Here is a 22421-nt window from a genome sequence, read left to right as displayed (position 1 = left end):
AACAGCATGTGTGTTACTGTTACATGAGAAACTATCTGTTCTGTAAGCCTTCACCTGAAGTACAATAAAATATTAAAAAAAAAAAAAAGAATTTGAATAGAAATTGCTCTTTGTCCCACCCTGTTCCCAATATGTTGGGGATGTTGGGGCCATGTTCTGCCTTCCCTTTTACAGATGCTTTCATTATGCCTTCAAATGCACTAGCGTATAATTTGAGGTCCACAAAATCTGGCCTCTTCTCTCCTAATTTCCATGACTTCTCAACTTGAATCATAGATGTGAGTATAGGTGATGCAGCTAAAAAAGAATATATCTTAAGACAGACGATAGCAAAAATATATCTCTAGTCTAGGCTTGTATGTCAAACTGCCGCCTTGATATCTCCACTTGGACATATATGAGACCTCTTAGACATGTTTTTCCAGTGTTTCCTGAAACCTGCTCAATTGATGCCAACACCATCCTTCCAGTTGCTGAGTCTAAAAGTCTTAGAATCGTTTTGTCTTCTGGTTTTCTCCTATACCACCCCAGTCCATCGGCAAATCTCACTGTCTCTACCTTAAAAAGAGATCTAAAATTTTACCACATTGCATCACCTCTATTGCTACCACCTTGGTGCAAGACACCATCATCTCTTCTAGATTGCCTCCTAATAGGTCTCCCTGCCTTTTCCATTGCTTCGCTTCAGTCTGTTCTTAACTTGGAAGCCACAGTGAACATTTTAAAATACAAGCCAGATCTTGTCACTCCATTTGAAGGCCTTGCGATGGTTCCCATCTCACTCAGATTAAAAGCTGAAGTGCTTCTAGTAGCCTCCAAAACCCTATGTGATCTAGACTGCCAGTAATTTCTCTGATTTTTTGAATCTGTTTTTCTTTCCCTCCTTCACTCTTTTTCAATCATGTTGGTGTCTTTGCTCTTCTTCAAATCTGTCAGGCATGCTCTCATCTTAGGGCCTTTGCTCAGTTTCCTCTCTCTGGAGTGTTCATCCTCCGTATATCTATGTCGCTAACTCTCTCACCTTCAAGGTATTGGTTTTAAAGTTAAGTCTACTTGGGAAATCAAGTCTGCATCAGAAGGTTGCTAGTGAGTTTAATATCCCATTGAAGAGAACTGGTTGATTTTAAGGGATGATGTACTCAATCATGTTTACTCTTCGCACCTTAAAGATATACCTAACTGATAACAGCAGGGCAATCTTTTGTTGAACTTTGGAGAAGTATCTTAGTCTCATCATCTATGTATTTGCAAACCTAAGGAATCATTTCTGAAAATAGCTGACCTTACTTATCTCTTATTAAAGAATGATATTTTCTAATCATATCTATTAATTCTGAGGCGACATGTGTCTTCCATGTGCACTGAATATGGGAGGTGGTGTCAAAATATTGTTTCTTTCACTTGCACGTGGGCATAGTGCGTATATACATGTGCCTTCTCGTGGAGTATTTCTTGGGCTACTCAGGCCCAGAAGGAGGTTTGTTCACAGGAGAGAAAAGAGTGTGTTTAGGGTATGGTGCTTGAGAACATTGTTAGACCTTCATTTTACATTCTCAGCTCCGTAAACTTACTTGGGAATACACAGAAAAGAAATGCGTTTAACAGGCTCACTGGTGATAGTGTGTGGGACCATGAGCTGCTGCAGAGTTTAGCAATACCTAAACTTTCTAATTTGTTTCCAGATAAGAAATTACATGGCTTTGCCATCATTCCTAGAAGTAGATATGTTCTATTCCTTCTGCTGCTTTATTGTTTGTTTTGCAGATCCGTTGTTTACTCTGTCAAGTGAGAAAGACCACGCACAGGCAACTATCCAAGCCACCCTGGTTCGGAACAAACTGGTAGGTCTTACTCATCCACTAAGTAGCCTACTGAGCTTGAACCACCTAGTTTGGCTAACTGTACTGATCAGACTGAATAATCTCCAAATCTCCACTGGATTTGGTGTTCTGCAGAAAGTACTTGGCCAGGATTACTAGGGGGCAAGACATTTTGATACCTATAGCCCTGTGTGAGGATAAAATTAACCAACAGGGAATCACAGACTCATTATAAACTAATTTATTTTAATGGGAAAAGTAATATATGCTTGTGTCAAAAGAATTCAAGTAGTACGAAAGCATATACAGTGTGAAGTAAATGCTCACTCCAGGCCCAGCTTCCCGCCTCCTCCATATAAACAGCCATTAGCATCATTTTCTTGAGTCTATTACTAGAAATATTCTATGCATACACCAATAACCCCTCCTGTGCTGTATACAAGGAGCCCTGGTGGCTCAGTGGTTAAGCGTTTGGCTACTAACCAAAAGATTGGAGGTTCAAACCCACCAGCCACTCTGCAGGAGAAAAGACCTGGGATCAGCTTTGATAAAGATTACCCTATGGGGCAGTTCTACTCTGTTATATAGGGTCGCTGTGAGTTGGAATCGACTCGATGGCACACAACAACAATAACAACAACATATTGTATATGCGATTTTGTACCGTTTTTTTCTTTCAAGTTTACAATATAAGTAATGCTTTAGAAAATCTAATGGTATAATTTCGTCCTTTTCCTCCCTGCCTCCCTGTCCCAATGTTAGAGAAAAGTTCCCAGATTCAGAACAATGTTCAGTAATCTGACCCATTATCCAAGATTTTCTCTGTATTGGGACAAGTCGGATCCCATCCCACCATTTGTCAGCCGGGAATGGAAAGGACATGAAGAACAACGCAGAGAAGCTCTCCGGCAACTTGCAGCGTAAGTGTCAGGTGGCTGCTAAAAATGTGTTTTTCTTTTTAAAAATTTTATTAGTTTGTTCTGTGTGATTTAAAACTGTAAAGTTGTTATACCTAGGCTCATGGCCCCAAATTCTCTCTTTAAACCCATTTGACCAAAATGAGCCTGATTCAGGAGCAATAGTTGAGGGTTTACCGGTTAGTAGATGTTCTCAGAAGGTCAGAGTGAATATGCACGTCAAGTGGCGACTTGCCAGCAGGGGTAACTTTGTTTCCTGTTTGTTTAAACCATCTTAGAAATTGCAAGTGCACTTTGCTGTTGGTATCCAAATATATTTTTTGGAGACTTGCAGCCAAAGCACTTTTAGGCACAAGTCTCTTGAATTCTATATTCTTTTAATTATTTACAAGTTTATATTTAGTAAATTAAAAAATATAATGTCCCTCTCAGCCCGGACATAAAAATTACCTTTAAAGACTTAGTTATTTTCATGTGCAATTAATTAGAAGTGGGCATTTGTGTATGTGGGAATGGTTAAAGCGCTCAGCTGCTACCCGAAAGATGGGCGGTTTGAACCCATCAGGCGCTCCGTGGGAGAAAGATGTGGCAGTCTGCTTCCGTAAAGATTACAGCCTTGGAAACCCTATGGGGCAGTTCCACTCTGTCCTATTGGGTTATTATGAGTTGGAATCGACTTGACGGCAATGGTTTTGTTTTTTAGGGGGTTTGATTCTTTTTCTCAACTATTACCTCCTCTTGTTAGCTCCTGGCTTTCCGGCTCAGGGAAAGTGACCATATCTAGTCTAAGATGTAGGACAGTAAATGCATGTTATAGAGGACTTTGCTGTCAGTATGTGATACCCTGTAAACCTCCTACTTTATAGACATATAAATAGTAAGTAGAAATCATATGTGGAAATGGTATCTTCGACTTGATGATGTTTTCCTGCTTCATTTTAGATCTGACCCTTGTTTTCAGATGCCCAAAGAAGTTTATGAAGATCCTGAAGTTACTGGAAAGAATCGCTATAAATATTTTGAAAGGTAGAAAGCAATTATTAATGAACATGAGCCCTGATTTTACTAGAGAAGCTCCTTACCATAAGTATAGCAGCTGTCATTTTTTAAGTGCATGCAATGTGTCAGGCACTATTTTAAGTGCTTTACATACGTATTATCTAATCTTCACAACAGAAATGTAGGATAGGAAATTTTAGTCTCATTCTGCCAGTAAGGAAGCTGAGACCCAGAGAGAAGTAAATTGCTCAAAGTCACACAGCTAGCAAGTGGCAGAGCTGGAATTTCAGCTAGGGCTGTCTGACTTCAGAGGTGTTGATTGCATACAAGAATGGATATTTGAGAACAAAGTGAAGTCATTGAATGAAGTGAGACGCAGCAGAGATGCAGTCATTGCGCTGGGAAAATCGGGAAAGTGGGTGATAATTGTTAAAAGTGCGAAAGCGTTTTCTTTGTATGAATGCTGTCAAAATCAACAAGGCCAAAAGAGTCACTGTTTCATTTGTGATTAATACTCATGTGATAATCATATACTGTAGTCCACCCCTCATCAGCGGGGCATACATTCCAAGACCCTCTACGGATGCCTGAAACTGCAGATGGTACCAAACCCTATGCATACTATGTTTTGTCCTGTACATACATATGATAAAGTTTAACTTATAAATTAGGCACAGTAAGAGATTAACAACAATAATAATAAAATAGAACAATTATAACAATATACTGTAATAAAAGTTACATTAATGTAGTCTCCAGGCAGGATAGAGTGATTCAGCACGAGATTTCATCACACAACTCATTTAACATTTTCGGACCTTGGTTGACTGAAACTGTGGATAAGGGGAGACTGTTGTACTCTGTTCAAATAAAAATAAGATGGACGTTTTCCTACAGATCTTACCTGAATTTGAAAAATACTCTTTTTTTCCCTTAAATTTTATTTATTTTGTTGTTGTTGTTGAGAATATACACAATAAAACATACACCAATTCATCATATACAATTTAGTGACATTGCTTATATTCTTCAAGTTGTACAACCATTCTTACCTTCCTTTTCTAGTTGTTCCTCCCTCATTAACATAAACTCACTGTCCCATAATGTTCCTGTCTAATCTTTTGAGTTGCTGTTGTCGATTTGATCCCATATAGGTAGTTCTTAAAAGAGCATAATGCTCAAGGCAGGCCTTTTTAACTAGTTAAGCTAAACTATTGTTTTGTTTTAAGATGACTTCAGGGGATATTATTGTTTTAAGTTTTAAAGATTATCTTGGGGCAGTAGTTTCAGGGGTTCATCCACCCTCCGTGGCTCCAGAAAGTCTAGAGTCCATGAGAATTTGAAATTCTGCTCTGAATTTCCCCCTTTTGATCAGGATTCTTCTGTGGAAGAAAAATACTCTTGATATGACATCTACATAAGCTCTGTTGAGAAAGTAAATTTGTAATCCACATTATTATTTATAAGCAAGCTCCATCTGGATATTTTATGAAGCTGACTTTTTCAGAGAAATGTTAAAATCCCAAACTATAGTATCCTCAATTCCTAGACTTTTTTGGGAAACACTTTAAATTTTTGAGAAATTGAGAATATCTCAGGAAACTTGAGAAGTTGCTGGAAGCTAATGGCCAGCTGAAGTCCAAGTATAGGACACTGTTTCTCAGTGATGGTGGCTTGTTTACCATCTACAGAGAAGGTATTGGAGCGTTTATTGAGAATGCAGATATTTTGGCCTCTACCCTGTATCTAGTGAATCTTCTGGGCCAAATCTTGAAATTTGTATTTTAAACAAGCACCTCCCCACCCCTGAAAGATTCTATGTATGCTAAAATTTGAGAATCACTGGTATATGGAATATTCAAGTCCATTAATTTTAAGGGATGAATATTAGAGATGAGAATGAACTTCAGACCACACTCAGTGCAAAAGTGCCATAACCCTTTCCTTTCCTTTTCCTCCCACAGGCCTTTCTTACCATTTTATAAACAGATGCCATTCACCATTGCTTATTCAGTAACCAAGTAAGTAACCATCATTAAAATTTCCATTTGTTTTATTTATTGTTTCTTTCCATATTTGGTTCCGGAAGATAGTTATCTAAATCAATATTTTTCAAACTGTGAATCACAAGCCATTAGAAGATTGTGGAATCTCCTAGTGGGTCATGAGCAGCATTTTAAAAAATTAAATAGAATAAGTACAAAATTACCAAAAACATCAGATGTATTACGGGTAAGTTGCCTTTTATTTATGACTTTTGCTTCAGAAATATATATATACATATATATATTCTGAGTTATGATGTAAAATGTATTTCTATAGTTGTGATTAAAAATAAGTTGAAAAATGATTGAAATGTCCTCTCTTCCTTCCTTGTTATTTGATATTAAAGTTATTCAATATCTTATCAAGAAAACTAAGCAGTCATCAAGTATTTTTTGAATGCTGTAATCTTATAACTTATTAATCATCTAGTCTATTCAAGGCAATATGGGGTACAAAGATAAAACACAGTTTCTGTCCCATAAGGGAGTGAACCAAGGTGAGAGGGAGGTAAAGGGCAAGGGCTGAATCTGGGATAAACGTGCAATTCCCTAGCCTTTAGTTGCAGGGCAAGACAACATGTTAGGTAGAGGATCCCTTTAAAAATCCATTTTTTAAAAAAATTATGGTTTAGATGAAGGTTTACAGAGCCAATTAGGTTCTCATTGAATAATACACATATTGTTTTGTGACATTGGTTGCCAACTCCACGATGTGGCAACACTCTCCCCTTCTTGACCTTGGATTCCCCATTATAACCTTTCCTGCCCCCCCTGCCCTCTCCTCCTTGCCCCTGGGTTGGTGTGCCCGTTAAATCTTGTTTTGTTTTATGGGCCTGTCTAATCTTTGGCTGAACGGTGAACCTCAGGAGTGACTTTAGTACTGAGTTAAAAGGATGTCTGGGGGCCATACTCTCAGGGTTTCTCCAGTCTCTGTCAGACTAGTAAGTCTTTTTTTGTGAGTTAGAATTTTGTTCTAATTTTTTCTCCGGCTCTGTCTGGTAAAAATCCCGTTTTTGATATACTCTTTCCTATGTTAATATAGAAGCCCTGGTGGCGCAGTGATTGGGAACTTGGCTGCTAACCAAAAGGTTGGCAGTTCAAATCCACCAGCAGCTCCTTGGAAACCCTATGGGGCAGTTCTAGTCTGTCCTATAGGGTCACTATGAGTTGGAATCCACTTGACAGCAATTTTTTTTTAATGTTAATATAACTTCATATTTGGAGCAAAAAAAATGCCAAGGTATTCATGAAGTGATCAGGAAAATAAATCTTTTTTTAGGTCTCAGATTTCTGAATACAAATGTATTTAGACATGGGTTTTCAAGCAGGCATTTAACAGATACAGTTTTTCCTAATGATGTATAGGTTGGAGAATAGGTTGGAGAAATTATGTATGACATCATGCTTGGTAAAGTAGAGGGTCAGCAAAAAGAGGAAGACCTTCAATGAGGTGAATCAAAACAGTGGCTGCAACAATGGGCTCAAACATAGCAATGATTGTGAGGATGGCGCAGGACCAGACAGTGTTTCATTCTGTTGTACATAGGGTCGTTATGAGTCGAAACTGACTTGACGGCACCTAACCACAACAACGATAGCATCTTATGAATAGGACAAATGTGTTATTATCAAATGTCTGTAATCCTCAGGATAAATGCCAGTTATGATCCCAATCCCCCCTGGTGATTTAGACTGAGTATGGAAACCTTTGACTCTTGTAGAGGTGAAGAACAGATACCCTGCTCTACCCCTAGTCAGAGCAACTGGGATGGTGCCTGTATACCTGGGACGGCTGCAGACTTACATTCCATAATGTGTTTTGTTTGAGCAGAGGAGGAACTCTGAGATGAGTGGATTCCCATAGATCCCTCTGATAATTATTTAAATGCAGGCTCACTGGATCACCTGCTTTGGAGATCATACTTGCCCTAGGTCTGTAAGTTGTTAAACTAATTGTAGGGAGTTCTTGGGCCTACAGTGATGAACTCTCTGCCTCTCCTACTCTTTCCTAAATAACTTTGACATAAAGGATAAAGATTACCTCCAAGAGTTAAACCATGACATCATTTGACAGTCCAGAGTGTATATATCTCTCTTAGAAGTTTTTCAAAGAGTGAATTAGTATTACTGAGTGACATTGATTCTGGAATTTTGCAGATTTGAGTTTCCAAGCTGTAAGAATAATGCTACCTTGTGTCAGCTGGATGGACTTGTCTAGTGAGTGATCAGCTGGCCTTCTGTAGCCATACCCTTTGCATAGCTAGCTGCTGAAGTCTTTATTTTAGTCCTTTCGTGCCCAGTGGTACATATAGCTACCATGAATTTTTTCAGCCTTTGGGGTTTACTGGGAAGTTGCTTTACCACTGACAGTGTGTGCTACCACAAGGCAGGGGCCTTTGTGACTGTTTGAAACTGAAGAAACAGGCATGTGCTGCAAACTACAGTTTTACTGTATGAGGTGTCTGAATTTTTGGTAGAAAAACAGAATTTTTGAAAATGTTTATTTGTTACACATATGTACCAATAGACCATGGTGGGGACTCTAGGGTATAAGTAGTGGTACTTTATGTGTACCACTAAACACTTAAGGTAGGCTTGTGGGAGGGGGTAACAACAACAACAAAAATCCATACTACCTACCAAAAATTCAGACACACTCAATGATTCAGCAAGCTTCCTTTAATGAAAACACATGGTATCAACAAAAAATTCAAAGCAGAAAATAATTGGGTCACCAAAGGTTAGACTCTATGAAAGCATCTTGACAAGGAGGGTAAAAAGTTAATACCATAAAGCATTCAATAGCGTTCACAGTAACGGATTTGCTAGTCTTGTGAAGTTGCTCTTTGTGTGCAGCTTTGTTGGTGCTGGAAGGGAAAATCTAGAAGACTGTGAGTGCGGCAGACTGTGGATGCTCCTGGTGCTTGGGCAAGGGTGGAGGAGGAAGGCCCTGGATAGAGGGGGTGTCTTAGTCATCTAGTGCTGCTGTAACAGAAATACCACAAATGGATGGCTTCAACAAAGAGAAATTTATTTTCTCACAGTCAAGTAGGCTACAAGTCCAAATTCAGGACATCAGCTCCAGGTGAAGGCTTTCTCTCTCTGTCAGCTCTGGAGGAAGGTCCTTGTGATGCATCAGTCTTCCCTTGGTCTGGGAGCATCTCAGTGCAGGAACCTGAGGTCCAAAGGATGCACTCTGTTCTCAGCACTGCTTTCTTGGTGATAGGAAGTTCCCATGTCTCTGCTGCCTTCTCTCTTTTATATCTTGAAAGAGACTTCCTTAAGACACTAATCTTGTAGACCTCATCAACATAACTGCCACTAATCCATTTTATTACATCATAGTGATAGCATTTGCAACACATAGGGAAATCACATCAGGTGATAAAATGGTAGATAATCATACAATACTGGGAATCATGACCTAGCAAAGTTGACAGATATTTTGGGGGACACAATTTAGTCCATGATAGGGAGTATCTTAGGCTAGGTTCTCTAGAGAAGCAAAACCAGTAAAGCATATAAATATCTATATAAAGAGATTTATATCAAGGAAATGGCTCACATGGTTGTAGAGGCTGGAATGCCCCAAATCTGTAGGTTAGTCTGGAGGCTTCTCCTGATTCATTTAGCCGTGGGGGCTGGTGAACTCAAGATTGGCAGGTCAGACAGCAGGACTCTTGCTCATAGGCTGAAAGACCAACAAATCCCAAGATTGGCAGGCAAGACAGCAGGTAAGCTGCTAGCTCAAGTCTCAAGAACCAGAGCTCAGACAAACAGGAGCCAGCTGCAGGATCCAGAGCAAGCAAAAGCCCATGAGCCTTGCCAGAGAGTCAACTTATATTCGATGCAGGCCATGCCCACAAGGAAATTCCCTTTCAACTGATTGGCTACTTACAGCAGATGTCATTATGGAGGTGATCACATTATATCAACTCTCATCATGGAAGTGACCACATCATTCTGTGACTGCCAAACTACATCATAACTGCCAAACCACTGAGAATCATGGCCAGCCAAGTTGACGCACAATCTTAATGATCACAGTCCACCCCTTGTCAACTTGGCACTGGTACACATCTCCTTAAACCGTACATAATCTCTGAATAAAGACAATTACAAAGTCATACTTTCTCCTAACATGATACAGCTAACACACATACAAGGCAGAAATACTCAACAATTACAGTCCTCGTTTCTGCCACTGGTCACGTGGTCATAACTCATATTTAGACCTACTTTCTTCCACCACCCATTCCATATTCCCTTTGCCCTCAGCAAGCACCTCATCTGGTCATGGTTCTTTGCCTGTTAGGGTGACCCAAACCTTCATTCCTGAAGGGTCTGGGCCATTAGTAGTCATGTCAGAATTTGGTTGCTTGAGTTTTCCATTGCCTTTAATCACAGGGCATGGTAGTGCTAAGAGACGCCGTAAGGGATCTCCTGCATTCCAGACATACTCTTCTTTACCTCCATTTCATAATGTCAATCTGATTTCCTCTTGGTAATCAGGATCAGTCACACCAGCCAATATGGTAACTCCTTTCTTTGCCTGTTGATCCAGAGGCATAAGGAGCCCAAAGTGGCCAGGGGGCATTCTTAACTTCCAATTCAGTGGAATCATGGATGTGTCTCCATATGGAAGTGTTCCTCCCTTTGGAACTAAGACGTCTAGAACTGCAGAACGTAGGGTCACGGGAACAGGAAGCAAAAATTTTGCCAGTTGGTCACTAGGGGTAATAGTGAGTGGTGCCACTCCCATTTCCACCCCTTGATTCCTGGATCCATGAATCCTGGGTATAGGAGAAACAGCACCGTGTATTGGATGCTGGTTTAGAGCGTATACAGACTCCTGGAGAACATTGCCTCAACCCTGCAAGGTATTGCCACCTAGCTGGCACTGTAATTGTGTCTCTAGAAGGCCATTCCATCATTCTATCAATCCAGCTGCTTCAGGACGATGGGGAACATGGTAAGACCAGTGAATTCGATGAGCATGGGCCCACTGCCGCACTTCTTTTGCTGTGACTTCTTCTGAGTCCCTTGATCTGAGGGGATGCTGTGTGGGATACCATGACAGTTGACAAGGCATTCTGTAAGTCCATGGATGGTAATTTTGGCAGAAGCATCATGTGCAGGAAAGGCAAATCCGTATCCAGAGTAAGTGTCTATTCAGTAAGAACAAACCGCTGCTCTTTCCATGATTGAAGTGGTCCAGTGTAATCAACTTACCACCAGGTTGCTGGCTGATCACCTCAAGAGATGATGCCATATCAGGGACCTCATACCACCAAGAAACAAGAGGCAGGAGAATAGTGTATCCTCTGGACCCAGGTTCCCTGTGCTGAAAAACTCCTTGACCAGGGAGAACTGATGACAAGGACCTTCCCCCAGAGCCAACAGACAGAGAAAGCCTTCCCCTGGAGCTTGTGCCCTGAATTTGGACTTCTAGCCTGCCAGACTGTGAGAGAATAAATTTCTCTTTGTTAAAGCCATCCACTTGTGATATTTCCATTATAGCAGCGCAAGATAACAAAGATGGGGAACTGAGCAGCAGTGGCCACTGCAAGGGTTCCAAAGTCAGAGTCCGTAAGCCTGAGGATGTGATCCAGGACGGAGCAAGGATCAGTCTCATCAGGGAGCAGATGTGTGGTCTCTCTGGGTTTGGGTCCTGATTGAAGTTGGGGAGAGAGTAGGGAAGGATTCATTGCTCCTTCTTATTCACATGTTACTCTGCCCTAAAACCAGGGGCTACCACGCATCTGTCAGTTTGTCATACTGTGGTGGCTTGTGTGTTGCTGTGATGCTGGAAGCTGTGCCACCAGTATTTCAAACACCAGCAGGGTGACCCATGGTGCATAGGTTTCAGTGAAGCTTTCAGACTAAGACAGACTAGGAAGAAGGACCTGGTGGTATACTTCTGAAAAAACTGGCCAGTGAAAACCTTTTGAATAGCAGTGGAACATTGTCTGATATAGTGCCAGAGACTCATCTGTCAGGTTGGAATGCACTTAAAATACAACTGGGGAAGAGCTGCCTCCTCAAAGTAGAGTCAACCTGAGTCGACCTTAATGATGTGGATGGAGTCAAGCTTTCGGGGCCTTCATTTGCTGTTGTGGCACAACTCAAAATGAGAAGAAACAGCTGCAAATATTCATTAATAATCAGAATGTGGAAAGTACAAAATATGAATCTAGGAAAATTAGAATTTGTAAAAAATGAAATGAAACACATAAAGATCGATATCCTAGGCATTAGTGTGCTGAAATGAACTGGTATTGGCCATTTGGAATCAGGCAATCCTATGGCCTACTATGCAGGGAATGACAAATTGAAGAGGAATGGCATCGCATCATCGTCAGAAAGAACATTTCAAGATCCATCCTGAAGTACAACACTGTCAGTGATAGGATAATATCCATATGCCTTCAAGGAAGACCAGTTAATACGACTGTTATACAAATTTACATGCCAACCACTAATGACAAAGATGAGGAAATTGAAGATTTTTACCAACTTCTGAAGTCTGAAATTGATCAAACATGCAATCAAAATGCACTGATAATTACTGGTGATTGGAAGTTGGAAACAAAGGAGGATTGGTAGTTGGAAATATGGCCTTAGTGAACAAAATGATGCAGGAGATCGCGTGATAGAATTTTGCAAGACCAGCAACTTATTCAATGCAAACATCTTTTTTCAACAAAATAAATGGCAACTATACACGTGAACCTCACTGGATGGAAAATACAAGAATTAAATTGACTACATCTGTGAAAAGAGATCATAGAAAAGTTCAGTTCATCAGTCAGAACAAGGCCAGGGCCTGACTGTGGAACAGACCATCAATATGCAAGTTCAGGTTGAAGCTGAAGAAAATTAAAACAAGTCCATGAGAGCCAAAATATGACCTTGAGTATATCGCACCTGAATTTGGAGACCATCTCAAGAATAGATTTGATGAATTGAACACTAATGACTGAAGACCAGATGCATTATGGGATGACATGGAGGACATTATACATGAAGAAAGCAAAAAAGGTCATTAAATAGACAGAGAAGAAACAAAAGACCAAAATGGATGTCAGAAGAGACTGTGAAACTTGCTCTTAAATGTAGAGTAGCTAAAGCAAATAGAAGAAATGATGACGTAAAAGAGCTGAACAGAAGATTTCAAAGGGTAGTTTGAGAAGACAAACTAAAGTATTATAACGACACATGCAAAGACCTGGAGATAGAAAACCAAAAGGGAAGAACGTGCTTGCATTTCTCAAGCTGAAAGAACTGAAGAAAAATTCAAGCCTTGAGCTGCAATTTTGAAGGATTCTGTGGACAATGTTTTAAAGGGTGCAGGAAGCATCAAAAGAAGATGGAAGGAATACAGTCACTGTACCAAAAAGAATTGGTTGACTTTCAACTATTTCTGTAGGTAGCATATGATCAAGAACCGACAGTATTGAAGGAAGAAGTCCAAGCTGCACTGAAGGCATTGACTAAAAAGAAGGCTTCAGGAATTGACCGAATACCAATTGAGATGGGTCAACAAACAAATGCAGCCCTAGAGGTGCTCACTTGTCTATGCCAAGAAATTTGGAAGACAGCTACCTGGCCAACCTACTGAAAGAGACACATATTTGTGCCCATTCCAAAGAAAGGTGATCCAACAGAATGCGGAAATTATTGAACAATACCGTTAATACCACACACAAGCAAAATTTTGCTGAAGATTGTTCAAAAAATATTGCAGCAGTACATCAACATAGAACTTCCAGAAATTCAAGCCAGATTCAGAAAGAGGGCATCAAACAAGGGATATCATTGTTGATGTCAGATGGATCTTAGCTGAAAGTAGAGAATACCAGAAAGATATTTACCTGTATTTTATTTACTATGCAAAGGCATTTGACTGTGTGGATCATAATACATTATGGATAACATTGTGAAGAATGAGAATTCCAGAACACTTAATTGTGCTCATGAGGAACCTGTACATAGATCCAGAGGCAGTCATTCAAGCAGAATAAGGGGATACTGTGTGATTTAAAATCAGAAAAGTCGCCCATTAGGGTTGTATCCTTTCATCATATTTATTCAGTATGTATGCTGAACAAATAATCCGAGAAGCTGGACTATATGAGGAAGAATGTGGCATCAGGATTGGTGGAAGACTCATTAACAACCTGATATGTGAAGATGACACAACCTTGCTTGCTGAAAGCGAAGAAGACTTGAAGCACTTACTGATGAAGATCAGAGACTATAGCCTTCAGTATGGATTACACCTCAACATAAAGACAATGACGGAGGACATCTAGCTCAATTGGTATAACATAGTTTATAAAGAAAATGTTCTACATCCTACTTTGGTGAGTAGCGTCTGAGGTCTTAAAAGCTTGTGAGCGGCTATCTAAGATACTCCACTGGCCTCACCCCATCCTGAGCAAGGGAGAATGAAGAAAACCAAATACATAAGGATTACTCCAAAGGACTAATGACTGCAACTCCCACAGCTCCATCAGACTGAGTCCAGCACAACTAGATGGTGCCCGGCTACCACCACTGACTGCTCTAACAGGGAACACAATAGAGGGTCCTGGACAGAGCTGGAGGTAAATGTAGAACAAAATTCTAACTCACAAAAAAAGACCAGACTTACTGGTCCGGAGAAACCCCAAGAGTATGGCCCCCAACACCATTTTTCACTCAGTACTGAGGTCAATCCTGAGGGCCACCCTTCAGCCAAAGATTAGACAGGCCAATAAAACAAAATGGGACCAAATGGGCATACCAGCCCAGGGGCAAGGACAGGAAGGCAGGAGGGTACAGAAAAGCTGCTAACGGGGATTCCAAGATTGAGAAGGAGAGAGTGTTGACGTGTAGTGGCATGGATAACCAATGCCACAAAACAATATGTCTATTAATTGTTTAAAGAGAAACAGTTTGCTGTGTAAACCTTCATCTAAATTACAATTAAAAAAAAGAAATGAAAATCCTCTTAACTGTACCAATAAACAATATCATGATAAAATGGAGAAAACATTCAAGTTGTCAGGGATTTCATTTTACTTAGATCCACAGTCAACGACCATGGAAGCAGCAGTCAAAAAATCAAACGATGTAATGCATTGGGCAGATCTGCTGCAAAAGACCGCTTTAAAGTTTTGAAAGCAAAGATGTCACTTTGAGAACTAAGGTGCGCCTGACTCAAGCCATGATATTTTCAATCACCTTATATGCATGGGAAAGCTGGACAGTGAATAAGGAAGACCAAATAATTGATGCCTTTGAGTTATGGTGTTGGCAAAGAATATTGCATATGGACTGCCAGAAGTATAAAAAGTCTGTCTTGGAAGAAGTATAGCCAGAATGCTCCTTGGAAGCAAGGATGGCGAGACTTTGTTTCATGTACTTTGGACATATTATCAGGAGGGACCAGTCAATGGAGAAGGACATCATGCTTGGTAAAACAGAGGGTCAGCAAAATAGAGGAAGACCCTCAATGAGATGGATTGACACAGTGGCTGCAAGAATGGGCTCATACACAGCCAACGACTGTGAGGATGGCGCGGGACCCGGCAATGTTTCATTCTCTATGAGTTGGAACCGACTAGACAACACCTAACAATGACAACAACAAAAACTGAAATGGGGACAGAAAAGAATAGATTGGAGAAAATAATTAGTTAGGAAAGAAATGGTGTGTTAAGTTACCATAGGAGTTCTGTCACAGTAGCATACTCTCCTCTCAGCCAGCTATAAGAATACTAAGCCATCAGAATGCTTAGAAGGATTTATTAGGCCTTATCATAATCATTATATGTTTGCTCAGATGGTTCAAATATGTAATTATTCAATTTGGGAAAGCAATCATTTATTCTCTTGATTTGGGCTAATGATTAGATACTATAATATGATACAACTTGGGATGATATAAAGCTGAATTGAAGCTATTTCTCCTACTAGAATTTTTAAATAGTAGAATAATTTCTTCTGAAAACATAAGACCATAAGCATCCTATATTGTCTATATATATTAGAAATGCATAGCAACTGATGAAAAGTGATTTCAACACCAGTTAGAATTCAGCATTAAAAACAATTTAAAGTACTTGTTGCATCGCAGATTGGACATCCAAATAAGTGCTTCTTTCTGAATGGCTTGAAATGTATTTTTCTTAGAGCTAAGCTGATGATAGGCTGTGCTCATACGTAAGCAGCTCCCGTTGCCTCTGACTTTTTTTTTTTTAAATGGAACTATCTCTTTGTTGTACCAATTTGTATTTCAATTAACAGTTTATGAGAATGCCTGTTTCTTCACAACTTCATCAATGCTAGGTACTCTAATTCTTTTTCATCTTTGCTTAGTTGGTATGCAGTAAGAGAGCATCTTGCTGTTTTAATTTACTTTTCATTGATTACTAGTTATGTTCATTGTCTTTTCATATGTTTGTTAGCAGTTTTATTTCTTGTTTTGTGAATTGTCTTTTGCCCATTTTTCTGTGGAGAAGCCAACTGTCTCATTGATTTACAAAAGCTTTTTATGTAGAAAGGTGATTTAACTTTTTATCATATATGTTGCAAAATCTCTTTCTCAGTTTATCATCTGCCTTGTAAATTTATTCGTATTTTGAGGTATAGAAGTTTAAACTTAAATTTCTTTTTATAGTTTCTGGCTCTTGATTATGCTTAAAAAGATTTCCTTCACTCAAAGAAGGCGCCCTGGTGGCATTGTGGTTAAGCGCTCGTCTGCTAACTGAAAGATTGGTAGTTCGAACCACAGGCTGCTCTGTGGGGGAAAGATGTGACAGTCTGCTTCTGAAAAGATCTACAGCGTTGGAAACCCTATGGGGCAGTTCTATTCTGCCCTACAGGATCGCTATGAGTTGGCATCGACTTGATGGCAATAGGTGTGGTTTTTCTGTTTTGTTTTGTTTTGTTTTTGGGGTCACTCAAAATTATATAATTATCTACTTATGCTTCCTATTAGTGCTTTCATAGTCTCATTTTTACATTAAAATTTTAAAAATATTTGGAATTTATTTTTGTGCAAGGAATGAGGTAACTTTCCACATGGTTAACCAAGGGATCCCAGCATTAATTACTGAATCATCTATCCAGAAAGAAGCTTTAAAAAAAAGTAGCAAGCATATCTTCTTTTTTCTCTGCTCCTATGTTTCTGCAGGGGAACTACTAAAATTCAGTATGTGACTAAATGCAGAAAAGAAAGAAACCAGGGATTATAGCAATTCTGCACAGGTTCAGGAGTTACTATATGACATTCTAGAATCCACCTTTGATAGCCCTGTACTCTACCTCTGCCTAATGATACACATATAAGGAGACTCTTGTGAATACACAGGATTTGTTTGTATTTTTTTTACCCCCTCAGTATCTTGGCAGAGGTGATATTAATAACAATTCTCTAAAGATTGCTGGGCATAATCCTGTTTACAGTGGATTTATAACTTTGTGTCTGTCAACATTTAAAGGGGGGATGGAATTAGTGAAGCTCTATATTTCTACTTGATTGTATAGTATTCTAAGTGATCTTATCAAGTTTTAATTTTTAAAATAATTTTCCCGTTTTAGGACAGAACCATATACTTTTCCTCCTGCCTCTACTAAGTACCCACCCATCCCTTCAAAATGTACTGTGGGCACTCAGACTGACTACCGGGATTCTGAAGTTCAAACAGATCCATATTCTGCAGAATATGTAGTATGTCAAGACTCAATCCCTGAGCTCTTGACCCTGGCTACTCTTACTTGGGGTGAGTTGGTAATTCTTTTTAATATTTGTAAGGGACAGCATGGAGTTCCTGGAAATGACACACATGGATAGAGTCAACTGTGGTTTAAAGTGTTGCTGTTTAAAGTGTCCTGCTCAATAGAGTTACTTCATAGACTCATAATTTTTCTGATACTTTCATTCAAAGAAAGATACTTCTTTATCGTTGTATGTAGGTTTATTGTGCTCTATCCCTGAAGCTAGTTATATTTCAGTTTAATTTTGCAGTTGCTTTGCTGAATACTCACCTCCCTCCTCCTACCTGTTTCTCCCAGGGAGTCAACTCCTTTTCATTGAGACTCCATAATCCTTCTTTACACATCAGTTTTATTGAGTGTATAATATTGAATGTACATTCATATATATGTAATAATTATATCTTATTTTGCTTACAGTTTATAAAAGCTCTCTTATATAATGTATTTCATCTGAATCTTAAAAAGGTCATATGAGGTTGGCCGTGGACATATTATTATATATATGTAAATATATATTGCATTGTTTTATTCAATTCTCATAACTCATTATGCTAATAGTACTTTACTGGTTGTAGAGAATGAAATGTTTTCAAAGAAAGATCATGTATTCAAATCGTACAGTCTATTACGCTACTAATCTTTTTAGGTAAATGCTTTCTTATAGGGTATTACTTACATATAATAATTGCTTTGAATGTTAAAAGTTCTTAATAAAATTGGAAATATCTTTAGGCCTTTTTTTAATACGGACTCTTCTTTGTTCACGAATTTGTTTGAACTGTGGCTTTATCAGAATATAGCCTATTACCTACTGATTTAATTGAACAGTAAGTGAATAGGTATCCAGCATCTTAAGTTATCTGTGAGGGCCTGGGAATAGGGAGAAGCAAGGAAAAAAATGTCACGTTTGACATTTAGAAAGATAAATAGGAGGATTTCCTATTATGAAAGGAAAACATATAGATTTGAGTTAATTTTTTTTTACCTCCTAGCTTTTGCCAACCTGCACAGTACTGTTTGCTTTTGGTGGTGTGTGAGGATCCAGGGAGGTGTTTAGAGCTAGCCCTTTTCAGCTTGCTGTATTGAATAAGGCCCCGAGGCTTATTCAGGGCCACATAGTTAGCCACGGAGCTGCCACGGAACCACAGAGCTGCACCAGTACCCCATGGCTCCCTGAGCATGCTTTATGCCCAGTCAACTCTCTAACTTTTCAACAACTTCTCAAGCTTTAAGTAATAGCTTATTTAAGCATACTTTCCAAAGAGGAGCTACACAGTGTTTTCTTTTCTTTCTTAGATACCAACACCTTGTAACCAACAAAAATGAATTGCCTAGCACCTCTCACTTAGTTGTTTATAATGACATTTTAACCTTCTGTTTGCATCCAGCAATGGGTGGGAAAAAAAGAACATGTAAGCTCCAGCTTTAGGTTTCCACTTAATAAGGTTTTGTTATAATGAAGTAGTCTTACAAGATCACGAAAATTGACAGGTAGGGACAAGATAAATCAGCAAAGATGTACTGACACCAGCTTTCTGGGTAAAGGTTTGTTTACACTGTCCTCAATTTCTTTTAGTATGTACTCTAGGTCTGTGTAAGTCTGAGTAGACTAGAGATTAATAGCCAAATTCTGAAAGCTGTTTTTTGGTAGTTTAGCCAACTTAGAATTTTCCATGGTTTATCCCTTCTTCTCTCCACTCAGCACTTACATGGCTTTGGAATATTTGAGATAGCTAATCTACCACTTTAGCAGATCTTGAAAATCAGATTTTTATAGTTCAGCTTTGTCATGTGAAAATTTTAATGCCAGAATTGATTTATATATTCTGCAGAAATGCAAAAATTATTTTAAAATAGAAGGCATTTTAAATAGATATCAAATCCTAGAATTAACACAGAAGAATATTAGATGTAAGATTTCTCAGATATTATCCCTTTATTAAGTGCACAATCTCAACTGATAATGAGTTATAAGAGTTTGGTTAAAAGTTTAGTTTTCTTAACAAGCCAGGGTACTAGTTCGAAAGATTATGTTTTACTTTCTTTTTTATTTTAACTGTTACTGATAGAATGGTAATTGAGTTGAAAGTGAGGCAGGCCATTCATTCTAATATTCAACATACCTAACACCCCCTATTGTCTTCTCGACAAAATTATTTAGCTGCAATCTAGTTTGATGGGAAAAATAAGAAAGAATCTAATATTTCATTCCACCACTGGATGGAGTAGATGTTATTACCTTTAACAAAGAAGTCTTGCCATTGGTACAGTTGTCTGAGCTACGGTCCCATCCCACTCTGCTGGTTCATTTGTTCAATTTTGAATTCCTACCAAGGTACTAGGGCTACAGTGATGCACATGACAGATACCAGATTACACCATGATAACCAAATCGAGTATTTCTTAGAGCAGAGAGTGCAAATTTTAATGGCTTTAAGGGCCTGTAGGTAATAAGAAGGAGTGGAGCAGATTGGAAATATATATTTTTTCAATTTTTGTGTAGTTCTATTAAAAGAAAAACAGCATAGTTACAATGATAAATGGCTTTAACATGTTTAAGAAAATAATCAGGATACAGATTTATACATATATTATATTTACATCTATGAAAGTGAATGCCTATAAAAAGACTAGAAGGAAAAATTCCCCTCAAATAATTATGTTAGGGCACCTAGATGATGAGTGGGTTTCTTTTTTTTTTTCCCCTCTCTGTTTCCATACCTCATGTAAGGCGGTTGTATGCCTTGGGATGCTGACACAGCATACTTTTAAATTGGCAGGGCTTTCTGGTAGTGCTCTTCTAGATTCCACCTTCACAAGTGGAGGCAGAGACTGCTGGGTACATCGAGTCGGTACATGTCTTTGATGGATTGTCCGTATTCTTTATCTATCACAATTTTTCCAGGATAATTAAACTAACATTTTTTTCAAAATCAAGTCCAAGGGGAAAAAATAAATATATAGCTCTTCTGAGCCTCTCTCTTTGCAGTGACCACTCAAGAACAAGAGCTGAAAGTATTTTAGGCATTACTGTTACCTCAAAATTGATTCATTTGGATGATTTCTTCTGATATTGTCTCTGAAATGCTAAATAACTATTATGTGAAACTATGAAAACTAATAAATGGTTAGAAGGTAGCTTATCTAACTCCCTTGGTTGTAGCTAAGGAAACAGAACCAGAGAGGTTAACAGACTCATCCAAGGACATGGAGATAGTTGATCCACTGTAATGATTTTTTATTAGAAGTAGATTACTTTACAGTACACAGTACTGGAGAATTCAGCACAACTTGACCAAGGCAAAGTCATAGAAGCTTCATAGACACATCCAAACTCCCTGAGGGACCAAATTACTAGGCTGAGGGCTTGGGACCATGATCGTGGGAGACATCTAGCTCATAGTTTATAAAGAAAATGTTCTACATCCTACTTTGGTGAGTAGCGTCTGGGGTCTTAAAAAGCTTGTGAGCGGCCACCTAAGATACATCTACTCGTCCCACCCTGTTTGGAGCAAGGAGAATGAAGAAAACCAAAGACACAAGGGAAAGATTAGTCCAAAGGACTAATGTGCCACAACTACCACAGCCTCCACCAGACTGAGTTCAGAACAACTAGATGGTGCCCAGCTACCACCACTGACTGTTCTGACAGGGATCACAATAGAGGGTCCCAGACAGTGCTGGAGAAAAATGTAGAACAAAATGCTAACTCACAAAAAAGACCAGACTTACTGGTCTGACAGAGACTGGAGAAACCCTGAGAGTATGGCCCCAGACACCCTTTAACTTAGCACTGAAGTCACTTCTGAAGATCACCCTTCAGCCAAAGATTAGACAGGCCTATAAAACAAACAATAACACACATAGTTCAACCATGTATTTGAGGCTAAATGAGCACACTAGTCCAAACGCAAAGACAAGAAAGGACAGGAAAACTGAGGTTGAGAAGGGGACAGTGTTGACACATCGTGGGGTTGGCAACCAGTGTCACAAAACAATTTGTGTGTTAATTATTTAATGAGAAACTAATTTGCTCTTTTCACCTAAAGCACAACAAATAAAAAAATAAAAGTAGATTACTTTAAAAAAATGGAAAAAAAATTTTATTGTGGTAAAGTATACACAACAAAACATGCACCAATAAAAGCAGATCACTTTTGTTTCCCCCACTGTAACGGAGGGCTGTGATCAAGTCTCTGTCACGGATAATGAAGATGCTCATATCTGGGCTCTAATTCTCATTCTTGTTTCCTGGCTCCCTTTATGAATCAGATTTTGTATTCTTGACACTCATGCTTTACAGCAGGGGCTCTACTTTCAGGTCTGATGATGTATTAAAAATATGCTGAAACCTTCCACTACTGCTCTATACACATAAATATAGAAAAGAGTTCAAAATTAATAAACATACAGCTACAGGTAAAAACAAGGAAGAAAATCTCCATAGTCTAGAAATGGAGACTTCTTTCTAAGATGAAGAAATACCTGGGAACCTTTGATGGTGAGCAGGGGCTGAAGTCAAATGGTCTGTGAATGGTCGGGCCTCAGACCTGAGTTTCTTCCTGAACTGGAGAGGGAAGAACTTTTGTCCTGCCCATAGATGGGGCTGCCAGCTTAAGGTTATCGCCAGAGTTGAGCCAGGTGCTCCTACCTGGGGCTTTGGGCTTTCCTCTTGGTGGTAGAGGCTCAATGTTGAGCTGCAGGAGGGCCAAAGCCAGGTCCTCTAAAGTAAGAGATCCAGGTGGGGGCTCAGAAATGCTTTACTAGGCCTAAAGCCTAATCCGGAGCCCCATCCCAGGTAGAACTGAGGTCAAAACTGCAAATAAAAACTTCTGTAAGTCAGGCCTACCCTTACCATTTGTGGGGCCCTGGCC

The 22421-nt window shown here is 39.2% G+C and overlaps 1 protein-coding gene across 1 annotated transcript in view; it reads left to right on the top strand.

Annotated features, from left to right (window-relative positions):
* The window catches only part of CFAP91 (cilia and flagella associated protein 91), an 87471-nt gene that overhangs the window by 18308 nt on the left and 46742 nt on the right, over positions 1-22421 (top strand). The window contains exons 2-6 of the mRNA XM_004373729.2: positions 1765-1841; positions 2583-2740; positions 3680-3763; positions 5701-5757; positions 17371-17552. Of these exons, the coding sequence (XP_004373786.1) occupies positions 1765-1841; positions 2583-2740; positions 3680-3763; positions 5701-5757; positions 17371-17552 (558 nt within the window). The remainder of the gene's footprint in view (positions 1-1764; positions 1842-2582; positions 2741-3679; positions 3764-5700; positions 5758-17370; positions 17553-22421) is intronic.

The sequence above is a fragment of the Trichechus manatus genome, unplaced genomic scaffold, assembly GCF_000243295.1.
Source record: "Trichechus manatus latirostris isolate Lorelei unplaced genomic scaffold, TriManLat1.0 scaffold00026, whole genome shotgun sequence".
Classification (NCBI taxonomy): Eukaryota; Metazoa; Chordata; class Mammalia; order Sirenia; family Trichechidae; genus Trichechus; species Trichechus manatus.
The sequence above is the reverse complement of the archived record's forward strand: the minus strand, read 5'-3'. Positions and strand labels throughout refer to the sequence as shown.